Raw genomic sequence first — 18,959 nt, 5'->3', positions numbered from 1 at the left:
TTTTACTGTGGTGTTTTGTTTTGGTTTTGGTTTTTGTTTTGGTTTTTATTTTTTTTTTTAATAATATTACTGATTTATTTCCTGAAGCACTAATAATAACTAGAAAAAATGTTGAGTCAGTCACTAAGAGAACAAATGCCCGTTTTGGCCACTTATCCTGTGTTACGATTCTTTTATCACCTGGCTTATCTGAGCAGACATTTATAGTTCAGCACCTTAAAGTAGGGATGATTATTTCTTTTGTTTTGCCTTGTCATATTTTTCTGTTTTTTTGAAATATCTTCTGTCATTTGGCAGGAACAAAGGCAAAGCAGAAAATGGTTGAGCAGCCAAAACTGCTTCATCGACCTCTGCCTCTTAAGCTGCCGTCTAGACTGTCTACACCAAGGGAGAGTGTTGGTAAAGGTAAATTGTACAAAGGCAATTCCTGTAGTGCATAGTTTCAAATTCCCTGTGTTCTCTAAAATTAGCATAGAAGAAGAGATATTGGAGGTTAAGCTACTAGTGCAAAGCAGTGTGAGTAAGACTGCAGTATGGCCCATATGAGCGGAATCTCTTCGGGAGGCTCTTTGTGTAGATAGTGGAAGAGTCATTGAGGCAGGTCCTGGATCTTGGGCCTTCCACCTAGCAGACTTGAGCATCACTCACCAAGACATAGAGCCATTCCCCCTAGCTGATCCAAAAATATGAGAGATAACATGAAAAACTGCTGGCGTCAGGGAAAAATAAATTAGATCACATGGAGTCAGACCACAGGGGAAGTGAGATCCAACTTTGATTCAGACAAAATGAAAAAAAAAAAAGACATTTTGGGGAATGGTCCTGCTCTTCTCAGAATATACATCCATGTAAAAAGAATATCTTATTTTAAAGGCATCAGGGATTTCTAATGAAAACGTAGGACTTGCAGTGCCATATGGTTCAGAAATAACTCAACATTTTGTGTGCCTGCATATGTGAATGGAAAGCTCTTTCCAGTTTATATAAAGTAGCTATTGATTAAATATTTAAGGACTAACCTTTAAAAATAAAAGTGAAAAATAATCAAAATATTTTTAACCTCAGTAATAAAAAAAAAAAAAGCTGGGAACTGGACACCAACCCCGAAAACAGATCTGTAGAAAAGGACCCTGGCATCTGAACAGGTTCACTGACTTCTGTCAAATGCGTTAGACCCCAGGATCTGCAGTAGAAGTATAGCATACAGAAATTTTACAATGTTTTTTCTCACGGATCAGCACACTAGAAAAAGTGGTAGCATGAAAAAATAATGCTGTCCCTACAAACTGTATTAAAGAGACCAGAGCAAGCTTTCTCTTTTTTTTTTTTTTGTTTTTCATCTAGCTTCTGTAATTATGTAGGAGTATCTAAATAACTAAAACTCCTCAATCTTCACATAGTCAATAAAGCAGGCAACCATAAAGAAAATGAATCAATATAATTTTTATGATGTTTGAAATAAATGGTAAGTGATTTGACTTTTTGTTTTATTTTGTTAGAATACTGTCATACCATACTTTTTATTATCAATATGTAATATTAATTTAAAAGTAACAACAATAGTATATTGAAAGTAATACCTTTATAACAGTATTAAAAATAGTGAAGAAAATTCAGCTAGAGAAGTAAGGTTGAAAAGTCAGATGATAAAATTATTGGCTCTTTGATATTATTAAGCCCTTCTGAATATTATTTTGGAAGGCTGGTAACTTCTATTTCTGTACAACACATTTCCAGTCTGACGCTGTACAGATGTAAATATTTCTGGCTCACTACCAGAGCTGTGCTTCAATGATTTAAACCATTTTAAAAGTGATAGATAAACCTTTTATCCTGAAACAAAGTTCTGTTGTTGTGGCTCTCCTTGTAGTAGTACATATTAGTGATGGATGTTATTTATAGATTATGTGTTTATATAGTAAACCTGACAAGAATCTAAGAGCTGCACAGTAAAGTTTGTTCAAGGATCATTTCTCCAAATGTAACCACTACACCTGAAGGATATTTCTACAGCATCATGCCCATTGATCAGCAAGAAACTCTTCAGCAACGGTAAATTCAATCACCTTGGTGGACAGAAGCATTTTGTGCTTCATGAACTGTGAGACTGAGACCTGAGAGCGGGAGCCCTGGGCTAGGAAAAAAAAGGATAGTGTGGCGTGGCATAAGTGTCTTTTCCCCTGCAGGGAAGTATGGAAAGTAAGGATGTAACACAGTGAAGCAGCTGTCTGAAAAGGCAGCGGAAATGTGAGGGCATGGGTTGTGCGCAGCAGAGGGCTGGAAGCTGTCAACCACTGTGGTGGAGGGCAAGAAAGCTGGGGAGATAGGCCAATAGTTCCAGCTTGCTTTGAGAGCTGAGTTGTAGTGGAGAGCTATAAAGAGTAAATTCTGCCTCAGCAGGTCCCTGGAAATCAGTCTCCCTAGCAAAGGGAACAGAGCATCAACCTTGTGGAACTACACAGGCTGAAAGAATGATAATTTACTAAGTATTTCTTTGCCAATAAAAATATTCAGGACTAAATAACCGCTGGCTGCAGTGCTGTTCAGAAACTGGGGATTAGCTAAGGAACCAATGGGCCTCCAGAATGAGATCTTTGAGAATATCTCTGGTAACAAAGTCCAAGTCCAGTTCTTGTGTGAGATGTAGGAAATGAGCCTCTGCCTCAGTGGTGTGGGACACCAGTGCTCAGTACCATCCCACCACACACTCAGTCATTAAATGGAGGTGAGTAAACTAAGTAAATAGAAGTTATAAGCCTCTCAGTAATCAGTGAAGAGACATAAGCAATTTCAGTGAGTTCAGCTGTCTGCAAATCTGATTCACCCTCTGAAGAGTCTTTTCCGTCTTCTGAAGAGAGGAATTGTATATCCTGTTATATCATTAAAAGGACCCGGGACAGGAGCAGACAGTCTTTGGACTCTGGTTCTTCAGCTGGGTGCCTGACAGTAGAAGGATGAATCAGACCTCAGGGGCTAATAGCAGTGCTTCTGCACATGCATGATGGACTCTGTGAAGCTGCCTATGACTTGTAAAACATCCTGCAGTCACTTTTGAGACAATTTTCAGAAGCTGATTCCCCTGTTCCTTTCACAGTCTGACCACAACTGACCTCACTTGTATCACCGTACTTTAAATGAGTCCACTCCACGGTGCTTTTTTCATATGGAACTTGCCTTTTCTGCTTTCTCATGCAGTAGGGTTAGCATGAGATTTAGGTGACACAGGGAATTCTATGGGGCATACAGAGGAACACTCACTGAAGGAGCCCCATCTACTTCTCAGGTGAAAGATCTCATTGCATTGGCACGTGGCACCTTGCAGAATGGATTCAGGATCCCTAAATAGGGACTTGTCCGTGATGCAAAAGGCCATATTTCACATGCAGTAGAACACTGCTCATGGATTCTTCATTAAAATATGCAACTCATAAAGTACCTCTGAAAACCTGCCCTTTCTGTCCTGCTTGTTATCAAACTCTTCTACTGCATACTACACATCATTCAGTATAGTGTGTAGGTGAATTCCACGTGTTGAAAGAAAAGACTAACATATTTTGTGATTGGCAGTATTGAGATGCTTAGTCTTAATTGTTGGCACATTTCATCTGAACAAGAAAAATCTGTGTGGGGCAGGGAAAAGTTGTCACACAATCTGTTCCTCAAAAAGGATGCCAGAGTACACATCATTATAAAAGTCTTTTTTTCTCTTCTCTTCAACAGGCAGGATTTGTATACAATACCTAACTAGAGTGATAAAGAGTACAAATTATGAAAATGGAAAAGAAGTGTCTGGCAGTGGTCAAGGGCAAGTCAAGCAGACAGATGCTTCCCTCGACAATGAGCACGACCCACAGTCCCTTACAAATCCAATCTAAAGATACATGCCTGTCTGTTCATCAGATTTGCCATGGTCAAATGCAAATCCATCTCAAACACCCCCTTCTTCAGACTCAGCTTCAGCCTAGCAGTACACAGCCCCGGTTTGACCACACTTCTTGCCCAGTATGTATCCAACACAGATATGCCTACCTCATTAATCAAGATAGGAACCATGGGGAAATACAGTTCCAGCCCAAAACTACAGGTTTCCATGACGAAAGGAGAGGTTTGATTCTCAAGGAAGCTTCCCGACAGAAAAAATGGAGGTGACAGATACTCTCCATCTCTAGTTCATAACAACCCTGCATGTTGGTCTTTACCAGGCATTACTGCAAGCATTCCTGTCTTACTCAAGCAGTAAAATGCCAAAGCAAAGCAAAAAAAAAAAAAAAAATAAAACCAAAAACCAACGTTTTTTCTGTCCAAACTCCTAGGAGAAATTTTATTATTACTGAAATTCCTAGTGGGACTAATAGCTTCCCATCTTGCAAAAAATAATAAATCCTCTCGTATGAAGCATGAGAAAATTTCACAAGGCAATTTTTACTACCCCACAATAAACACCTAAGGTGGGTGAAATGAATAAGCACAAAATAGATATCTGCTTTTTGATTATTTATCGTAGACTACAGTTTTGCAGTGTCCTTTGCTGGCTGACGCTTGATGTTATATACTCATGGTCAGCTGCAAAACTTCATAAAAAGCAGCAAACCATATTGGTTGTATTTTAAGCACAGAAACCCATAGATGTTCACTGCAGCCAGTGCTGAGCTCTGTACTCGTTGCTCACACTGCAGATGAAGGTGTGGTGGCTGAGAGGAGGGAGGTACTTGAGACTGATTGTGTGAACCAGTAAGTTGAGTGTACACAGCTGTTAAGTTATGTATTTGTTCACTACCTTGTACTGGTCAGGCATATTATTATTTCATCTCAGTTTTTGAAGCTGGGAGTGATTTTTTTGTGAAAATCTTTCACAATATCTGCATTACAGAATAAACCATTTTATGACTGCGGTGGGTTGACCTTGGCTGGCTGCCAGACCCCCCCATCCAGCCACTCTCTTCCTCCCCTTCCTCAACAGGATAGGGGGAGAAAAAATGGACATCCTTGAGGTTTGAGATAATGGCAGTTTAATAAGGAAAGCAAAGGCTGCGCGTGGAAGCAAAGCAAAAGGAAATTTATTCACTGCTTCCCAACAGCAGGTGATGTCCAGCCACTTCCTGGGAAGCAGGGCCTCAGTATGCATAGCGGCTGCTTCAGAAGACAAATGCCTTAGCCATGAATGGCCTCCCCCAGAGGATGGGGAACAGGGGGTAGGGTCAATCCGTAGCACTTCATCTCTGCTGCTCCTTCCTCACGCTCTTCCCCTGCTCCAGAGTGAGATCCCCACCATGGGATACAGCCCTTCAACAACTGCTCCAGCATTGGTTCCCCACAGGCCACAGGTCCCACCGGAAAACCTGCTTCTGTATTGGCTTGCCGTGGGCTGCAGGTGGATATCTGCTTCAGTGTGGACCTCCACGGGCTGCAGGGCACAGCCTGGGTCACCACCGTCTTTATCACAGGCTGCAGGAGGATCTCTGCTCTGGCACCCCAAGTACCTCCTCCCCGCTTCTTCCCTGACCCAAGGTGTCTGCAGGGTTGTTTCCCTAAGATTTTTCTCATTCCTCTCTTTCCCAACCGCTGTGCAGTGTTTTGCCTGTTTTAAAATACATTTACCCATCTTGGCTGACAGGCTCTGCCATGCCCTGAGGTGGGCCTCTTGGAGCCACCTGGAACCAACGGCGTACAACATGGGAGCAGCCCCTGGCCTCTTCTCGCAGAGGCCATCCCTGCAGCCCCACCTCTACCAAAACCTTGGCACGTACACCCAGCGCAATGATAAACTACAAAATCTTAGGCCCGGATTTCCTGAGACAGAATTACCCCTCATGCACCAGGATGGAGCCAAGTGGCTGGAAAAATGGCTTTGTAGGAAAGGACGGGGGGTCCTGGTGGATGGCAAGTTGAACATGAGCCGGTATCATGCCCTTGTGGCAAAGAAAACCAACCACATTCTGGCTGTATTAATAACAGTATAGCCAGTAGGTCAAGGGAAGCGATTATAAGCCCACAGTCAGAACTTGTAAAACCACATCTGGAGTTCTGTGTCCAGTTTGGGGGTCTCCAGTATAAAATAGATATTAACACGCTCTGGTAGAGGCCCACTAAGGTGGTCATGAGGCTGGAACACACATAAGGAGAGACTGAGAGAGCGGGGTTGGTTCAACCTTAAGAGGAGATGCTTAAAAGGAGATCATACTGCTGCCTTCAGCTAGAGTCAGACTCTTCCCAGAACAGAAGAGGTAACTGGCACAAGCTGGAAAATGGGAAATTCTGTTTACATACAAGAGAATCTTTTTCCCCATGAGGTTGATCAAACATTGGCACAGGTTCCTGAGACAAGTTATGGGTTTCCATCCTTGGAGACATTTGGAAGTCAGCAGGAAAAGGCCTTGAGCGACCTGATCTAGGCCTGCTTTGAGCAGGGAGTTGGATCAGATGCTCTCCCAGAGGTGCCTTCCAATATGAATTATTTTACGATTCTATGTCATTTGTGAAGCTATAAAAGCTTTAAATATTAATCTCTCATGTTCAAGGTCTTTCTTACTGCTATTTTTAATATTATATAGTGCTTTTGCAAAATAAGGATCTGAGCCATATGTATAAAGGAATCTAGTTCTTGCACATGCAACGTGTCTTCCACTATTATTTTGCCCTTCTCTTTAGAAATGGCCTTGAAAGAGAAAATGAAAAAATCTGGTTGACCAGAAGAACTTTTACAAGAGGAAAAGAAAGAATAAATGTATATACTATACATTACTTAAAGCTACCTGAACCTGAAAGAGAAAAAGGACCCTTTATAGGTAGGATCAAGAAGTACGTGTCACTTTTGAGAAGGAAACTAGATGGATGACGTGGGTTGACAGTCATAAAATGACATTATGGGAAATGAGATTCTCAGAAACGCAGCATGCCACTTACAGACTCTGGAGGACTACAACTGCTACATCCTGTTGTTTTAGCAAAATAGTGGAATTATAATGTAACAAGTTAATCTGCAATCTTGATCTGGCATTGAAGTGACAGTGAGGTTGAAGGGACAAGACCTAAATCACTCAGGAAAAGGATGCCACTTCTGAACTGTTTTGGGTTGAGTACACTCCAGCACAATGAGAAGCCTGTAGTGCCTGTAACTGCAAACGGTAGCTATGGAGGAAGGCAAATTACTGCCATTAACATAGGCCACAATCCAATTCTACTCACAGGCCCCTTTTTCCTGTACATGATGACTTACTCTTCTCCCGTCAAAGGAAAAAAGAAAGGAAGTGTTTGTAACGAATCTGCAATGTTTACATCTTTATGCAGGTATTCATGAGTTAATTGATTACTGTGTGAGAGCTTTGTCTGAGTATGGCAACAGACGATCTCAAGGATTAGATGTAGGAGGTTTGCAGAATACTTCTCATTCAGTCTTTATTTTCTAATATTTGCTTTCCCCTAGGAAGTTCTGTAATGCCTGACATCATTTTTTTATATCATAGTCTCTAATGATGTCCCTGATGGCAACAGTGTGGAGAATGTTTGGGAAACTAATTTCCATTTTATAGCAAGCAAGCAAGATGAAGACAAAGAACTGATGTCTAGGTCCCACCCAAGTGGAAGTATTATGTTGCTTCTTGTACCAGAAGATTGCTCTTAGCCTTTTAAACTCATGTTGCTGTGTTTAATAGTCAATAGCAGCTTTCATTCAAAGTATCTTTTGGCTTTGTAAACTCATCCACAGAAAAACAATCTTAAATTTCTTATTATACCACTGTATGAAAAAGAAGTGCTTAGAATGGTTTAAAACTCTTTTGTTAACATTACAGTAGCTGTAGGGATAACTGATTTACGTGCTTTTCTTCTATAGTTCTCTCTTGTTTATTTCTTATTTTCTTTTGTCTCACCTTCTTTTACCATTTCCTCTGTACTTCTGCTGTGTCTAATTTTCTTTCTGAAGCATCCTGCATAATTTTCATGGCACTTGCTCAGCACTGCACCTATTGCCGAAGCGTAATTCAACCCAAGTTACGTCAGCACTGTACAAAGTAGTTATCAGATGCGGAAAATGAGAGAAGGTGCCTCTTGCTTTTGGTAAGGAACCAGAAATTTAATATTTCATGGTTTCTGGGAATTTGCCTGCTGACCTAAACTTTGTCCATTGGTGGGTCTGAACCAGCAGTTTAGTCTCCTAGCAGAACAAGCCAGAGGAATCTTCACCCCAACTCCAGTGTGGGATTCTCTGCCAGAATTCATGTTTCTGCCTTCATGGAGGACATAAATCCCTGGCAGTTGGCACTAGGAAATGGTTTTCTAAGCCACCTTTATAGAAATGGTTTGTAGGCTTCACACAAGTATCTGCTGCAGGTTTCCTTTGGAATAGGAGTTGCTATTTGGATAAGCAAGCTCTTCTTTGGTGGCAGATAGTGGATTTCAGGTATGGACGTTAATATCTCAGAATAAATGTATCTAGTGAGGGGGTGGATCAGGAATAATTGATTGGGGATTTGGGGAATAATTCTAGCTGGATACCTTCTTCTTTAAATGAACCTCTGACTTAAGCAAATGCTCTGTGTAAGTTAACCACAAAAATTATATTCCTTTTTCCATGATCTTGAAAGAATTGGTATTATTTTTCCCTTTCCTGTTCTATGATCTAGAAAACCTGTTGAAATGTCAGTATTCACAGTGAATTTTCTTGGTACCTGAAAAAAATTATGCTGCGGTATGGTTGTGTTTGTAAGCCATGATAAAAAGCATCCCATATTGTTGTGGCAATACAGTACAAATTTTGTCTGATACCTATTTATTTTGAGGTTCTTTGGTACCATATGTGTAAGTAGTTTAATTATCAAATCTAAGGTATTATGTCGCTTTATTACCCATTTCTGCAAGTGTGACCAAAATGGAAACTGGCAATGATGGAGATGGAAATACCAGAACCATCATCACAAGCAAACAGTGCTGGGAGTTCTCTTTCTTGGTACTATAAAAAAAAACTATTGATTTTTCACATTCTTGCCAGCAATACCCTTATGTGGGTGTAGAGAAAAGTATTTATAGATCTTTTTTTCTCTTTGCTGAAAAGTGTACAGTATATAAATTCCTCAGCTGTATAAATCATCTCCAAAGCATCCAAATCAATGGAGCTACTGCCTACTTTACCAGCTGAGATCCTCAGATAACTCCTCCTCCTTATTTTATTCAACTTCTCTACACTTTGCCTACTGTTTATTATTTGCTGACACTACTATCATTTTGCTGACTTTTTGAGAGGGGAAAGACTAGTCTTGTCAAGCTGTTTTTAGCAGACCACCAGGCCTTGCCACGTACTAAAAAGATTCTTGGTTCATGGTCATCACTGATGAAATCTTCTTTGCTGTGTTGCATCCATTCTTCTTTTGAGGCAAGCTACTTAGATTATTTTACATTACTTAAAAGTACTTAAATACCACAGCACGGTCGCAACCTTATGAGGGCCTGCCCACCTTTTGCACGTTGCAGAGAGCTCCAGGCAAGCCTTGAGGGGGCTGACACATCCCCAGAGGGAGATGCAGCTACAGGCAGGGACGCAGGCTGGGTCTGCAGGACAGCCACGCTGGCACAGCCCTGCCACTCAGCTCATGCACAACCCTGCACTGCCGCGGCTGCACGGCATCCTTTGCTGGAGCAGACTGACTTCAGTTATTCCTACAGTCTCCCCACTGCTGCCTGAGGTTTGAGACACCTTATTCATCACACAGTATACACATCTTATAACTTTATGCAGCATCTAAACACAATGATCCCTGGAGTTTTGCTAAGGCTTCCAATGAGGGAAATAAAGTTCTGTCATACTGCATTTTTTTTTTTTTTTGTCTATGGGAGAACTGAGAGGTATGATGCTTTGATGAGATTAGGGTACGGTTCCTGAAGATCCACCATATCCAGAAGCTCCTGAAGTCTGTGTCACTGCGTGCCACTGCTGTAGAGTGATGAAGATCTGTATGTAAAGCAATTTCAGTCACATGTAAAGAAATTGGCAGAGTCATGCCAAGCATTAATAGAAGACCAAAAACTGGGGAGGAAACTCATTTCAGTGTCAATATTCTTGTGTTCCAGACAATTCCTGGCTACCATTAAAAATTGGTCCAAAATTTTCCAATTAAATTGACTTATGAAAGTGGTTAACACTTTCAATTTTCCTTTAAATGTCTTCATTTCTATTTTGCAAAGCATATTTTTTATTTGCCTGAGGCACATTGCCTCTGAAATGTCAGCTTATTTATTAAAGGAGAAGTGTAGATTTGTAAGAAGATTAAATAATAATATCTTCCTAAGTCATCAAGACATTTCCATTTGCTCAGTATGAAACAATCCTAAATGTTATTGACATTGCTTTCTTTTGAGAACAGGAAATATTTTTCAGCATCTTAGAAATGTGTTAGATATGAAGACAGGTTTTCACACAGCCGTACAGTAAGTCTGGCTTTTGTGCTTGAAGATGTAATGAAAAACTCCAGCAAAAGCAGCATTTTAAGTAAGTGATATATAACCATATTTATTGTTGCTAAAGAAACACCACGCTAAATTTGCCCTGCTTTTAAGCTTTTATGATTCCATCAGCAGACTAGGACCAAAGTATGCAGCCCACTGTCTTGTCCTTGGAGAAATCAAAGAAAGATATCTGTCTGAACAGGGAATGTGACTGAAGAACCAAACTTCCCCTTGTGCACAGGGCCCAGAAGCTGCTGCCTCTGGAGAGGGGAGGAAGGCCAGAGATGCTCCTCTTCCCCAGATGCACTAACTGCCAGTCCTCCTGCCTAGGCCCACCAAGGAATCCCAGTGCCATCATCTGCTTTAAGCCAAAACAGGACAGATTTACAGGGTTCAGCTGCTCTTTCAGATACTCTGACCATTCACACACTTAGAACCAGAAATGCTGTGATTTGAAAAAGGGAAGGGCTTGCCTGTGAAGCAGAGCCACCACAGTTCCCACAGCTCAGTAAATGTCTCATCAAGATATTTATTCTCGGGGTTATCATATTGCTTAGAAGACAAAATGTTTCTGGTTTTGCTTCCATATCCTCAAAGGTAGTTATTTAAAATCAGAAGGAATTGTTGCAGCTGTTTGCTAAATTAGTGAACTTTATTCCATGTGAGGAACAGATATTTGAGAGCTCTTATCTGTTGTTCATGAATTACACTGTTTGAAACAATTCATCGGCATAACAGATTTGAACTCCATGAAAAAATCTTCCAAGTATCTCAGACTGTCTTGTTGATATTACATCTCTTAATGTTTCACAGCTACCAATGAGAACATCTGCATTGGATTTTCATTTTTGCTGGAAATATCTTTCATCTTTAGTACCACATTTGCAGATTTTTGTTTACATCCAGAAGAATTTTCATTTTGCTTTTTTATTTTAATGAAATATAGACAATGCTCTTTTACTCTGACTATAGTCACCTGCTACTACCCTGGGAAATCTTCAGCACTGAAGCATTGTTTTTCTTGCAAAACAGATTCCAGGAATCTAAGAAAATTCTGAACTCCAATCCATTATATAAACTCTCTTTCATTATAATAATATTCATTATTTACATTCATGTACCTATTTGTTCTAACTCCTAAATTTTCTCATAATGGAACCCTTAGATTTAGATTTTATATGACTACAGGCAATTGGAAAGGTAGTGCATGTTGTATAGATATACTTTATAGTGTATCTGTCATGAAAATTATTAATTAAGTCTGGTGGAACTACGTACTAGATTATATATATTAAAGTGTATTTGAGATTATATGTGACAATAGTGAAAATTGATCTCAGCATCTATGTAGTTTGAGGCAGTTTATGTAACAATAACTTTATACTTTCCGGAGGAGTCATAATAATGCAGAAACACTGTTCTCCTAGCAGAGTTTGTATAAAATTTCCTAGGTTAAAAATGAAAGAAAGAGTTTAATAAAGGAGTAACAGTGTGAAAAAGAGTTTCGTCATCTGGGCTCTGGAGATGTTTTGGATTGTATGTTTAGACGGTTTGGATCCTCTGTGGAAGATGAGTATAGTCCAGAACTTGACTAGGCTGCCTGAGATAATATATCCAGCATGCCTTAGGAAGGTTACAAAGGGAAGTCTAACACAGTTTGAAAAAAGTAGTAGATTGGGATAAAAAGAAAACACAAGCCAAAAGTGACAGAGCTTCGAGGCAGCCACAGAACTGGGCCACTTATTTCATTGCACAATTAGGAAAGCCTGAACCAGGGCACTGATAAGAGAGAACGCCTTGCTTCTCTCGATGACTGCAGGTGTGGAGCTTGTGCGTCAGTGTCTGTGCTCTATTACGTGTTGGTTCCCTGATCGTCTACATGGCAAAAATATTTATTCATCCCCAGTTTTTCTTGGAGTGAGCAAACAGCTTCCTCTACAACAAAACTACTGTAGTGCCGAGGGTGTTTCATTGCAGGGGCCGAACCTAGTAAGCAGTATGGACAAGACTGCACATGATTTGTCCCCCTTTTCCATATTAATAGAATGCTTTAGGGATTGTCACCCTCTATCCTCCTGTATGCTCTTCTACATGCTATAAAGACATTAGTATGGAAGGCATCAGGAAGTGTCTTCACTTTATTTCAGACTCTGCAATCTGAAAAAAAAAAAAAACTACCTTGCAAAATAATCATTATGCATGAAAGCAGAGAGGATACCATGGCCCAGTGCTGTGCTGTGTAGGTGCAGTCTGCTCTCAAGCAGGTAAGCAGTCAGTGTCCACATATGCCACTCTGTACATCATGACCTGTGGCCAGGGGTTGCTCCTTGAGTGGATAAACTTAGCAGGAAGTCCAATTCTGGTCCATATCCACCTTGAAAAAGAGAACTGATTATTTGGGTTTGATGGAAGGGAGTAGGAATGCCATTGAAGGATTCTGTGGCAAGGAGCAAGGTGGGCTGGGCTTTGAGATGCTAATATGCCCTTCAGACATAGCTTTGACACTGCTGAACCTGACTCCCTCCCCGGGGAATCAAACTGTGTATTTCTGGCTTTGTTTTATGATAAATCTGTGAGCCCTGAGGAATTGTTCTTAAGGATGTTCCTGTTTTGCATTTAAGTGAAAAGGCTGAGAGGTTTCTTTATGCAGCCAATCCATTTTTAATGTATCTTTTAGGCTTACTTTTTGTTTCACCTTCCAGACTTGACCCATTTAATGGATACCTTGGTCTACCTTAACTTGTCATTCAATAATTTACAATTCTTTTCTACAGAGGTATATGCTGCTTATTTACCACGACTTCACTAAAATGATATTGGGCTGAAATTTTACAGTTCAGATATAAAAAATAGCTTTCAAAGAGTCACGATTTCATGATTGAGGCAAATGGCATGGCACAGATACTTAAAAGAAACGAAAAATAATAATTTACAATATTCAACTTCTTTATGTATTTGGTTATTTGGAATTTAGAAAGAATCACATCAGTCTTCATAGCTGTTCCTGTCTGCTCCCACGAGTCTTCCTGTCCCTTATCCACAACTGAGCAGCCTGTAGCTACCATCCCCAGTCGTCTCGGTCTGGCCAGCTCACTTAAGGTATTCAGACATGATCTGCAGCATCTAAACACCTGCAGTTACCGGGAAAATCTAAACTAGAGTTAGGCACAAATAGCTAATAAAATCTAGAAAAGCTTTAGTGAGCACAGGCTGACTATATATTTTGCAAACACTTTCAGTTCAAGCAAGTTCCTGGTGGTGCCGACAGATATGTCCATTTTAGGGAACTGTGGCTATTTCCACGCTCCTTCTTTTTACGAGCCTGGGATACCACACCTGCTGCCATGCTACCCGATAACAGTGGTAGCTACGTGGTTGCACGGTCTCCCCCGTTCAGGCCCAGGGCTGTGTCTGCCTTGGCAAAGGCTGTCCTCAGCCAATTTACAGCTGCAGATGCAGGCTGGAAGAGAGCTCTGGAGGTCATCTAGTCCAAACCCCCCCCCACCCAGAGAAGCACCAGTTTAGACCTTCAGATGTCTCCCTCAGGAGCACGGGGTTCTTGAGCTAAGGTGCTAAACCAGTATTTTTCAAACTTTTCTAAAATGTGATCCCACCCCTCCCTGACTTTCTGACTCACCATCTGCATGCAGCCGACTATATAAGACCTTAAAAAGTCAGATGAGTAACTTAAATGAAGGTGCTTCCAACAGTCAGACCTCTCATTTGAAGACTTTCACTACTCCTTTTGTGGTTTTGATCCATGATCTGAAAAAACATTGCCCTTTCGAAAGCAGGAAATATTATCAGGGGGTTTTCTGGTGTCTTTTTTAAATGCTGACCAAATAAAATATTTTTCCAGTTTCCCTTCATATGGTTTTAGCAAAAACGTGCTTCAAGCAGGCATTATAGAAATGGAGAATTTAATCTCAGAAAGTTAGGATGCAAGACCAGGAACAAAACCAAGGCTTATAAAGGGAAACGCTGGACAGTCTTTACACCCAGCAGCACTAGCAGCTCTACTTCGCAACTCCCAATCACAGTGTTTTAAGTGATATAGTAAGTGACTGGCAACTGTATCTCACGCTGTATCTGCAGTAATGCTTACAGTAGTTAGCTGTATCTATGTATATAGTACTTGTACTTTCTAATCTTACAATATTTCCCAGTTCTTCCAGCGCAGTTTACTAATACTAGAAATACAGAATACTTAGAACTGTGACATGCTTTGTGATGAACAGCCATATTTTTTTCCACTCACTGTCCCCTTCCTTTCTCAGGTGTTTAATATTAAAACCTTACAAGTCCTGGTGCTCCGAAACAACCTCATCAGAGCAATCCCTAATGACATTCACACACTGAAGTCACTGAAGAAATTTACAGTTCCCTTCAATCTGCTATCACATCTTCCATCTGGGTAAGATACTTTTTATTAACTGAGAGTATTGCAGCATTTATAAGCACAAACAAGGATTTCTATCTTGACCTACATTATAATCCTTCATTAATTTCCATTCTAGCCATGCAATTAACCCAAGCAAAAAAGACTTTCTCATAGTAGTAGAAGACAGAGTACTGAAAGTTAATGTAATGCTTGCTAAAATATCTTGCCGTATTTAATCTTCACTGCATAAATGTATCGGTCAGCTGTGGCTCATTTTCAGTAAATAGACATTCTAGCTGAAAATATTTTGAGAAAAACCGTCTTGTGGCTTCCATTCTTAGCCCTACTGTCTGCCTTTATGTAGCAGTAAAAATAGGTAGCGTTTTAAAACTTAGTCAATACATTAAAATTTGATTGTCCTGTGCAGATTCTGGCGTCTGGAAGCAAAAGTCCCTTTTTAGAGTATTTTGGAATGCTAAGACCTGGCTTCATCCTCCTGTCTTTAGGTATTGAGTTGAGGCACCTACCTCAACATCCCCACTGAGTGGAGAGAATACCTGTAGGTGTCATCACAGCTCATGTAAAAGCTGAACCACAGTTTTGGATGCTGAAAATAAGCTAAGTCATCGTATTTTTCCATACTAGGTAAAAACCATAGAGGCCTACACACTGCGTAGCAGTTAGAAATGGTTGGAGCTGCAGGGTTGGACTAGATGACCTCCAGAGGTCTCCTTCAGCAAAAATTATTCTGACTCCATGATTCTCTGTCATTTGTGTTTCTAATTCGTCATTACGCTTTCTTTCATTATAGGTTGTTTGTATTAGGAGATCTCCAGTATCTAGATGTTGCCTATAATGATATTAGCTTTATTTCTAATGACATCAAGAACCTCAGGCATATAAGCAACACAAAATGAAATCAGATCTGTACATAATGCTGTGTACTTGGCTATTAAATGTGCCACATCAGGAAGATTCACTGCACCCTCTTTCCCCCTTCTTAAGCCTGTCCTATGTGAGAAGCTCAATTAAACAAAACCAGTAAATGATATTTGCATACCTGAAATACCTGTGGATAGCGTAGAGCCAGCCACTCTTTGCAGGCATGTTGATGATCGCTGTAAGTTAAATATCCTGATGCAAAATACAGTCAATCTCTCATTTGGACCATATACATGTACATACGCTTGATTTGTATGATAAGGAAAGAGAAAATGTATTTCGAGACCATGTGTGGTTGTTTTCAAGCAGCGTGAAACGTTGGTGAGAAAAGAATTAAAACATAACTCTGTGTGACCCACTACAGTAGAAACTGTAGAAGAGGAATGATTCATACATGAGACTGTGTTGTGCTTTGTTGCCCTTAATGTTGATGTTCTCTACGTGCATGTCTAAAGCATTCAGATACAGCCATCCCTGTCTTTCTACATAACCCAAGTATTTAAATAAGAATTAGAAAAGCATTGTATGTACAGATGTGTCTAGAATGTAAGGCGCACCATGAGAAACACACAGCATTCTATATATACCTGCCATCTCGGTTTATTAATTCATCAAATGGGAATTAGGACGTTATATAACTGTGGTCAAGGTAGGATATGGTGTGAACAGCCTATAAACACCTGGGGGTCCTTAAAATTACAAAAAACCTCAAATGTTTGAACATCGAAGAGAACCAGCTCTCTGCTTTGCCATCTGGGATTTTGAATCTTCCATTGAAATTTCTCAGAATAGAAAATAACTTCATACACCCCTTTCTGTGGAATGAAAAGATGCGGAACCAGCCTCAGAAGCTCACTCATCTATCTGCCCTTTGCTTCTTCAGAAAAAAAAAACTAAGGGAAAGATACATAGACGTCAAAGAAGGTATTAAAAAAATATTGGATGAGTAAGTAATAGGGAAATATGTCCTGTTCCCTTGCTCGCCCCTGAGGAGTACTGTGAGCAAGAAATATGCATAGATGGCCCCTAATCACTAATTGTACAAGTCTTAGGAGAGTGGAAGTTCATACCTGGTCCACTCTTTCACATGAAATTAATGTTGATCAAAGGTGGCTATTACACAATGTGGGGTATAGAATGGTTTCCATGCAGGTACACTCAATTCAGGTTTTGAGTGTATCTGAGTGAATGTGAAACTACTTTTAAGAAAGATTTGTCAGGCATGCCCGTACTTTCTGGTATTTAAAGTTCCTAGGATTTCACACTGCCACCTGTCCTTCAAACAGAATGTGTGTTGCAGCTTCACACCGGGGCTGTGTGTCAAGCCAGTCTGGTCAGAAGGGAGATGGACCTGAAGCTTACAGCTGAGACAAAAATTATATCAGCTCAATTCCTGGGAACTGCAGAATCATTTTTTTTCCCTCTCTTTCCACCCCACTTCACTGTGCAGTACGTCTTTCTATTTTTGACATGTCTGTCTCCTTCTTCCCCGTGGGAGCCATGCAGACTGTGCATTAAGGCTAGAGTAATTACTTCTTTGCAAAAGTGTGGGCCTCCACTAAAATGGAGCTGAGGAAGTTTAAGCACCTTCTCCGGCAATGAACCCTAGTAATTCTGAAGCCAGATAATTTCTTTAATTTGCATTTGTGAGGAAGTTGAACTGCTGTGGGTGTGTATATAGTCTTAGAAGGACGATGCACAGTTTTTGATCCAGTTTCTTCCCCACTGCAGTTTTACTGCCTGTGATTTCTGAAGTGGACTTCGGTATGGCAGAGGACTTTTGCCCGTCTGACATTACAGGAAGGTATTTAGGTTTGGAAGGCTTCTTTTACTTCCATGCCTGCTCATCATCATGCCATAGAAATTTCATGTCTCGGACTGAGGCTTGACTCCAGTACTTTGTTGAAAGTGATCTGGGTTACAGCAGAGGAACTGCGAATGGGATAAAATAGTTAAGAAATACAAGATCTCACATTATGTTATTCTGTTGGACAACCTGGGACTCAGCTGGAATGATGGGATCACTTGCTGTGTGCTGTTGCTGTACCCTTCTTAAAGTGCTTTCAGCTCTGAATGGTCTGTTTCACATCAATGACTACATAGTTGAATCGTAATGAAAGGCAGACTCAGCCCTGTGTAAAGTCAATGAAGTTATATGCTGACCTTGTGTTTCTTCCAGTGATACCTGGCAAGGGATCAGACTCTTCCCCACGGCTAGCAACATGTCACTGCTTTAAAAAAAAGGATAACATTATTCCTGGACTAGTAATTACATCTAGGACTGATCTGTCAAAACTACAACATTTCTGCAAGCTATAGAAGGTCTTGTAAATACATTTTGGTATTCCTTGTAAATACATTTTGTTTACTATAGGGAAAAAAAAAAAAAAACAATATTTTTTAACAAGTTCCAGCCCCCAAATCTGAGGTGCCTGTTGTTTTTCTAAACATAAAAAAACAATCAAACAAAAACCCCTTGCCTAAATGACTTGATGATGAAGACAGCCTGCAACAGAACTGGGATCAGAGCTCCTACTTCTGATTTGATACCCCTTCACCACAGGACTGTTCAGTAAGGGCTTAGTTGATGCTTTGTGCTGTTTCCCACATTGTATCATTGCAAATGATACCATATACAAAAAGAGTGAAACTCAACTGTCATTTTAACAAACAAAACTCAAAACCCCAACTCCCTGATTTTATTATCATTCACTTAACAAGACAGATGCAGAATTATTAAGTGCAACAGATTTCCATATCTTTTGGTTAAATGACAAAAATCCAGCATTTTTTTCACGGCTACACTCCAAGGGTTTTATTCTGATCTCTGTAACAACCATTGTACTTGTGCCTATTCCAAGGCAAATGGTTTTTACGTTCAAGGATTTTTATCACAGGTCGGTAACAGGCTCTGGACCCTGGTGCTCTGAAGTCAGTACCTGAATCTCCTCTGACTGTGGAACACCCACAGCTACAACCCGGACCGAACAGGGGAAAGGGACTGTTGCCTTATCTTCCTGGTACGGGACTTGCCCGAAATCTTGTGTTGTCACAGCCTTCAGCTGGAAGTGCCTTGGATTTGTGGCATGTCTTAAGAGCTGCTCAATATTGTGTGACCTGAGGTTGGAGAGACTGATAATGGCTTTTCATAGGAGTTGTTTATGCGACACTATAAAGGCAGTCAGGACGCAGAGACCAA

At 40.4% G+C, this 18,959-nt stretch overlaps 1 protein-coding gene across 1 annotated transcript; it reads left to right on the top strand.

Moving 5' to 3' along the window:
• The first annotated feature begins 227 nt into the window (after positions 1-227).
• Positions 228-18,113, top strand: LRRC63 (leucine rich repeat containing 63). The gene is given in 16 exon segments (XM_042805831.1): positions 228-405; positions 3,721-3,844; positions 3,846-4,140; positions 4,142-4,228; positions 4,230-4,286; positions 4,288-4,342; positions 6,649-6,719; positions 6,722-6,785; positions 7,464-7,573; positions 7,575-7,643; positions 13,115-13,213; positions 14,715-14,851; positions 15,630-15,717; positions 16,468-16,706; positions 17,492-17,584; positions 17,586-18,113. Coding segments are annotated over 16 exon segments (1,830 nt in total). The 3' UTR covers positions 17,650-18,113.
• Positions 18,114-18,959: the final 846 nt, after the last annotated feature.

Source organism: Tyto alba, unplaced genomic scaffold (genome assembly GCF_018691265.1).
Source record: "Tyto alba isolate M040663 unplaced genomic scaffold, T.alba_DEE_v4.0 Super-Scaffold_45, whole genome shotgun sequence".
In the NCBI taxonomy this organism is placed as follows: Eukaryota; Metazoa; Chordata; class Aves; order Strigiformes; family Tytonidae; genus Tyto; species Tyto alba.
Note: the sequence above shows the minus strand (reverse complement) of the source record. Positions and strands in the feature narration are given on the sequence as shown.